The sequence below is a fragment of the Mus caroli genome, unplaced genomic scaffold (assembly GCF_978045245.1).
Source record: "Mus caroli unplaced genomic scaffold, Mus_caroli_1 scaffold_8, whole genome shotgun sequence".
NCBI classification, from domain to species: domain Eukaryota; kingdom Metazoa; phylum Chordata; class Mammalia; order Rodentia; family Muridae; genus Mus; species Mus caroli.
The window spans coordinates 40861365-40868744 of NW_028227263.1; the positions used below are offsets into that span (position 1 = coordinate 40861365).

The 7380-nt window shown below is 48.9% G+C and overlaps 1 protein-coding gene across 1 annotated transcript; it reads left to right on the forward strand.

Moving 5' to 3' along the window:
• Positions 1-1721: 1721 nt before the first annotated feature.
• On the forward strand, positions 1722-3371 carry Cavin3 (caveolae associated protein 3). The gene is made up of 2 exons (XM_021168657.3): positions 1722-2188; positions 2757-3371. The coding sequence occupies exons 1-2, from the start codon at positions 1805-1807 to the stop codon at positions 3153-3155; spliced, it is 783 nt and encodes a 260-aa protein (XP_021024316.1). The 5' UTR covers positions 1722-1804; the 3' UTR covers positions 3156-3371.
• Positions 3372-7380: the final 4009 nt, after the last annotated feature.

Here is a 7380-nt window from a genome sequence, read left to right on the forward strand (position 1 = left end):
CATTTTAACCTGACTGTGGTTTTAAGAGTGCCAGCCACGAACTTTGTGATGGATGGTGATAGGCCTCACATCTTTGAACATCTACAGCTAGAACGGACCATGATGTCTGGTTGGGTAGAATTGGTCACTAAAGCTTTTCTCAACCTTATTCATGTATGTAGTCTTTTGGACGACCCAAGACAATTGTGTGTCTAAGCTGGAGAGATAGCTCAGCCAATAAGAGTTCTTGAGGCTCTTACATAGGACAGGAATCCTATTTTTAGCACCCACATTGGATACCTCAGAGTGGCCAATAACCACAGTTTGAGGGGATCTGACACCTTCTGATATCCATAGGTCTTTGCATATGCACATGCACACATTCATGCACACACATTTATACATAAATAAATAAATAAATAAATAAATAAATAAAATCTAAAAGATTTCCAAGTTGTTGGGCTGGGGTATGGCTTAGTGGCAGAATATTTGTCTAGCATGTTTGAGGGTTTGGGTTTGATCCTTAACGCTGTGCCTTTTCAGCCAACTAATGGGGCAGTCAATGAACACATATAACTTCAACACTCAGGTGTCTGAGACAGGAAGATTTTGAGTTTGAGACCTGGGTTACACTATGAGTCCCTATCTCAAAAACACTGAAACAGGGTCGGAGATGTAGCTCCGTTGAAGTTGTTGACCAGCGTGCATAGGACCCTGAGTTGGATTTCCAGCACCGGCATAAAGTAAGCTTGGTGGCACACAACTATTATCTCAGCCGTTGGGTGGCAGAAGCAAGAACAGACATTCAAGATCATCCTTGGCTGAGCAGTGAGTTCAGGGCCTCCTTGAACTACATGAAACCCTGCTCAAACTCTTTGTGTTCTTTTGTCAGGCTCAGATGGCTCTGCTAATATCGGGTCCAAGATGAGCAAATCAAACTCTAACATAAAAACAAACTTTTCACAACCAGAACTCAGGAATCAACCTTTATGTAGTGATTTTCCACTCTAAAACTCACTATGTATTTCATCATGGTCTCCAATTGGTGATTTGCCTACCTCAATATGTACCACCATATCTGGCTACTGCAGCATTTCAAATCCTCACACTCACCAATTTCGGAGACGGGATTGAAGGCATTAGGCAGGAACCACAACCATTAAAACGGACAAAGCAGTACTTATTCTAACTCATGATTGAGCTATCCTTCAGGAATCCAAAGAAGAACAACGCAGTCCAGTAGGAAGAAATAGCAATAAACGAAGCCAGAGGCTAAACATGGAAAATATCAGAGGATGCCCCGCCCAGCCTGCCTAGACACAAAGCCCTGCCTTGGGCCTAGGCAGTCCTGGGTCTGAGGCAGAACATTCCAAACTTTAGAGGCCTCCGCCCAGCGCCCAGCGTTGGGGCTCAGCAGCTTTGACGGCTTAGGCTATGCCTTTAACACCCCTGCTTTCCACCCCCACCCCCTTCTCTGATCACTAGATAGATAAATGAAATTTTCAGTGGTTTGCCCTTTGCTGTGAAGAACACAGGCCTGAAAGAAGCCCACCAGGAAGATGGGGGGAAAAGGAGCACAAACTCAGAAAAGAGGTGCCTCTGGGCAGCACTGTCTTCCTCGCAGATCCCGGGGCGGAGCCTTCGAAAGAGCCCCCTTTGGACATTCCGCCCCCTTGCTTGGCCTCCTCCTTTTCCCACCGCGGAAGATGCCAACTCCCGCCCGGCTGAGTCACGGCCTGAACTGGGGGAGGAGGCGGGGAAAGGCAGCCCCAGCCCAGATCGCAGCCATCGGTCTCAGGGAGAGCAGGCCCGGTGGTCAGGGATCATGGGGGAGAGCGCACTGGAGCCCGGACCTGTGCCCGAGACGCCGGCTGGGGGTCCGGTGCACGCAGTCACCGTGGTGACCTTGCTGGAGAAATTGGCCACCATGCTGGAGGCGCTGCGGGAGCGGCAGGGCGGCCTGGCTGAGAGGCAGGGCGGCCTGGCCGGCTCCGTGCGCCGCATCCAGAGTGGCCTGGGCGCGCTGAGTCGCAGCCACGACACCACCAGCAACACACTGACGCAGCTGCTGGCCAAGGCGGAGCGCGTGGGCTCGCACGCCGACGCAGCCCAGGAGCGGGCCGTGCGTCGCGCCGCTCAGGTGCAGCGGTTGGAGGCCAACCATGGGCTGCTGGTGGCGCGCGGGAAGCTGCACGTCCTGCTCTTCAAGGTCAGTGACCTCAGGCATCCCTCCCCCGCCCCCAACCCTCACCTCTAGGTTACCACCGAGGGAAGGACTCCTGCCACCCACCCGTCCCATCTCCACATTCCTGACCCAGCGTGCTGCCCTCAGTTGTGGAAGACTCTCAGAGCCGCACCCACTTTCTCACAACGCGGCCTTATGCCCCCTCTCACTCCCAGCCTGGCCAACCCACGCCCTCCCTAACTCAGGCCAGTCTGCGGATTTGGTCAGTCCCACCCACATGGAACTAACTGTTAGGTGTTAACTCTGCCTCCTCCAAGCGCCCATACAGCTGTTATACTCTACACGGTTTCATCCACTTTGCAAACTTGCAAGGTCCACTCTCCCCCTCTTTGCTCATCCCTCTGCTCCTCCGTCCTCCCCACCCCCCATCTTCCCATTCCTCTCTTTTGGCCCCAATTCCTAGTGCAGATGCAAAGGGTGGAGTAGCTTTCCTTGGTGTAACGGCGGGCGGGCGGGAAAGAGAGTTTCAGGCTGGTCCTGGCTAAGTGCCAGGGCCAAATCAGAGAATCAAAAGTTGTGTCATCACATTTAGGAGGAGACTGAAATCCCAGCCCGCGCCTTCCAGAAAGCCCCAGAGCTCTTGGGCCCAGAGGACCAGGTGGTGCTGGGCCCAGAGCAGCCAGAGGATGAAGTTGAAGAGAGTTCTGACGAGGAGCCAGTGGAGTCCAGGGCTCAGCGGCTGCGCCGCACTGGCTTACAGAAAGTTCAAAGCCTGAAAAGGGCTCTTTCCAGTCGTAAAGCAGCACAGCCCACACCAGTCAAGCCGCCACGCGTAGGGCCTGTCCGGAGCTCTGAAGGCCCATCAGAAGGCCAGCCTGCAGCTCAGCCTGAAATGGAGTCCGAGCTCCAGACTGCCCTGGAGCCAGAACCTCCTCAACCTACCAAGGAAGATCCTGAGAGACCCGTGCTTCAAATAGAGAGCGCAGCCTGATCGTTGGGGCTGCCTGCCCCATTCCGTGCTTAAGCCTTGTCCCAAAATAAGTACTTATAGAGTGCAGCACTTACATCCAAATAAGGAGAGAATCCTGCATCCACTGCCCAGCTCCAATGCTTCCTTCCTGGCTTTCCAGTCTGAACCCTGTGTCCTCTGAAAGAGGAGCTTTCAGCCTAATTTAGGTTTACCACCAATAAAAGTAATTTTCTTTAACCCAGACTCAATGAGAAAGGGGAAGAATGAGCATGGCTTGGGGAAGGAATGGGCTGAATGACAAACGTTCTCACTTTTCACTGAATCCTGGGTCCTCCATTGGGCACGGAGAAATATTGGCCACTTACTGCTTAAACACATTCCTCTTGGGGACACATAAGTACAACTTTGGGGCCGGCCTGGGGCGGGGCAGTATGCAGTTCTTTGATGAAAACGCCCAAGTTAATGTCAGCTAATGCACTCTTCCTACTTCTGGTGTCTGACACTCACAGACAGCTCACACTATTGGGTTGGGGTGCAGTTAAAAAGCAATCCAAAAACAGCCCTTGGTCTACTTTCCTTCTGCCAACAAAACAAAACAAAGCACACAAAGCACTCATTGTTTTCAAAACCAAATGAGTAATCTGATAGGTTGAGAGAATCCAGGCCTCCTAGAATCGAGCATCTCTCACAATGAGTGTGACGAACCGACTTTGTGTCTTCATGTCAATGCATAAAATAAAATAAAAAAATAGGACCTACATGTTTTTTAGATCTTGTTAGGGTTTGAATCTGAAAGGTTCCCTGAAGGCTCATTGTTGGGAACTTGCTAGCTTTCTCTCTCTCTCTCTCTCTCTCTCTCTCTCTCTCTCTCTCTCTCTCTCTGTGTGTGTGTGTGTGTGTGTTAGAATGGCTTGTGATCTAATAAATGGAGTATGCCCTTGATTTATCCATAGTATGTCAGTCTTATTGGGAGACAGAGAAAAGAAGGAGGTTAGACTTAGTTGGAGAAAGCAGATCCCTGGGTAGACAGATGGATGCTATGCCTGCTGCCACAATCTGCCTCATTTCAGGCCAAAAGCCAGCACCCAGTTTAAAAATTTAAAAACCAATCCTCTCAGTAGTATAGCATGCAGAATTAATTTCCCACTTGATGCATAATAGAGAAACTGCAGTGTTAATTCCTTGTTGAGGGGATACATCATGTCAGTCTCATGAACTTCAAATATTCTGGAATGTTTGATGTTCACCACCATTTGTGGCCACTTCCGTATCCAGCACAAGCACAATCATCATAAATACCAGTGGGCACGGGGGTGGGGGTGGGGGGTGGATTAGCTACTACCTTCTTAGGAAAGGGGTCTGCGTGTAAGCCCAGTTGCTTGAAGTCAGCCAAGCTTCTCACTCCTTGGCCAGGTAGGACAGAAGTACAGCTGGTTGCTCATGATGTCTTTCTACGGGCGTACAGATTGCAGCTGGCCTACACATCTGGTGGAGCTGCTATGGGTGCTGTGACTAGATCTGAGGAATGGCTGAGACACCAGCGGGTACTTCTGGGCCAGATGGCACACACAGATAATGCGCATGTGATTGGGAGACAACCTGCTCTCTTATGTCATTTAAGGGACAGAAGTTGCCCAGTGACTCTGGAAGTTTGTTTTTATCATATTAAACAAACGAACACAAGCATTGTATCACTGCATATGTGTGGAGGTTACAGGACACCTTTTCCTGGTTGTTCTCTTTTCCCGCTGTGGGAACTGAACTCAGATCACCAGGCTTATGCACACACACACATTCCTACCCATGGGGCCATCCTTGGCCCTTTATTTTCTAATTTAAAACATTCTTTTTAGGTTTATTTTATGTGTCCTGCCTGCATGTATGTATGTGCACCACATGTATGCCTAGTGCCCACAGAAGCCAGAAGAGCGCACCGGATCGTCTGGAGCTGAGTGACAGATGGTTGTGAGCCACCATCTGGGTGCTGGGAACTGAACCCAGGTCCTCTGCAAGAGCAATGAATGTCCTTAACTGCTGAACCATCTCTCCAGCTCCTATATTCTTTTATAGCTTTTGAATAAGCTCCATTCAAAGCCAACAGTCATCTATTGAGTGCCTACTATGTGGCAGGCCCTGTGGAGTATGATTCAGAATTAAAGTTAAGCTTTCTGGTTGGATAAACGATTCTGTCCCTCCCTCACACAAGGAAGCAATGATCATGGACGTGACTCCCCTTTCACATTCTTATCTGTAGCCCTTTTAGGCAGTCTTTCACGGGACCAGGGTTAGACTGCCTGTCTGATCATGCCAGTCTCCCGATTCACCCCCTTATTGTCTCTTATCACCTTCACAATAGAGCTAAAGCTTCCCACTGTCCCTGAAGACCTCTTGTGAGTTGGTTCCTTCTGTCTCTTGCTGGGTGTCCTCATGCAAGATGGTCTCTGGTTAAAAACTCCGAGCACTGAAATGATGTCACAAGTGGGAGATCACACCTCACCTCATGTGACAGGTCACTATGAGAATGCTGTTGCACCAAATGTTTTATACAGAAATTCCCTTCAAGCTATGCTTATGAACTGCATGAAAACACAAGCATGTGGGCTCAGGGTCCAGCCCCAAGAGCTCTCATTGTACTGAAACTGTGTTGTCGTGTTGAGCTACGTGATCTAAATCTCATCTCCTAGAAAACTCAGCAAGGCACACCTGTTTCAGGGTCCAGAGCACTACTTGCCCAGCCCTCAGTGGTCTATGACCTGGTCGTGGTTGCTACCTCACCCCACTCTGCCAGACTGACAACTGCACTGGAGGAGGTTCCACTCATTGTTTTTGTGCTGCTGGTGCTCCTTCTGACCACATGGTGGCACTATTGGGGTACCAGTGTCCTAGCTGCTGCTTCATCCAACATTCCACAGCTCAGTCAGCTTGGTTTGATTTTCCAGAAATGGAGCAGTTGATTCACTTGACTTTGTTGGTCTGGGGCACAGGGGGGAATTGGAGGCTCCTCCTGCAGGCTCCCAAACCTTAGCATTCACACCACACCACACCACACCACACCACACCACACCACACCACACCACACCACACCACACCACACCAGGTTTCTGCTTTTACTTTCAGAAATCTGCCACCTCAAAGGGACAGGAAAAATAAAGCCTTGACTTTTCAAATCCCCAGGAATCCACCTGATTTCTCTCTTTTAACTCAAAACAAAAGGAAGGCCTTAGAAGAATATTTTGTACCCAAAAGGTCTAGGTTCTTAATTTCCAGAAATTTCTAGAAACCCAAAGACTTGGTGAACTTCCAAGAAGGTAGAATGTTAGTTTTCATTTCTTCCTAATTGGTCTACAGTAGCAAATAATTGAATCAAGTGAAAACAAAATTAGCTCTGTTTCTTAATAGGCCACTTGGTTACATTATGCTCTCAATTGTCACGGCTACAGTAATTGCTAATGAGGTTATAGATGCAAAGGCAGAGAAGCACAGGCCAAGCACCAGCTGCCCCACAGTGCAGCACAGACAGACACAGCTGCTGTAAGCAGGTGGACACACACCGATGGACCACTAAATTTCAGAGGTTGGCTCTCTGCTCTTTAGGCCAGAAATGGAGATGTATTTGCTGGTGCAGCATGATTCAGCTGAAATAGCGAAGTTCAAGAAAGATTGGTGAACTCTTCTGCTAGATTCATTAATGTCCTTAAGCAATCTAACTGCCGAGTAAGTGTAACAACCCAGCCAGAGAGAACATTTTTCATCCTGCCACAGAGCCTACGAGAGATGTCAGACAGATCATAGAGCATGTAAAGATAATAAGTTAGGTGACTGAGCCTGTTTTTTGATGGGATATTTCTTCTACAGCAATAAAGAATACATGCGCTCATGGTGAGGAATTTCTCCTCTGAGTAAATACAGGAAATCCTTGGGGCTTTTCTTTCTTGTAAGTAGAGGACTCATAACCTCAGTCCTGAAGACCCGTCAAGGTCATTGAGTCCACTAGAGTGTCTTGTTCAGTCTTGTCTATTTTTAGCTGGTTTGTGTTTGAGAAACCCTGGGTCCAGGAGCTCACTATGTTCCTCCCATCTACTCTCTTTTCAGACAACGTAACTGACAGCAGTGGTTAGTTTTCTGTCAATCTGACCCAGGTAAAATCTTCTGGAAAGAGAGAACCTCAATTGAGATTGACCTCCAGGCAGGTCAGTGGGGTCACTTTCTTGATTAATGATTGATGTGGGAGGACCTATCTTAGCGT

Excerpts from the sequence above, each read along its gene's own strand:
- Cavin3 (XM_021168657.3), top strand. The coding sequence starts at position 1,805 with ATGGGGGAGAGCGCACTGGAGCCCGGACCTGTGCCCGAGACGCCGGCT. Across the intron at positions 2,189-2,756 it reads TGCACGTCCTGCTCTTCAAG|GAGGAGACTGAAATCCCAGC; the intron begins GTCAGTGACCTC and ends CATCACATTTAG.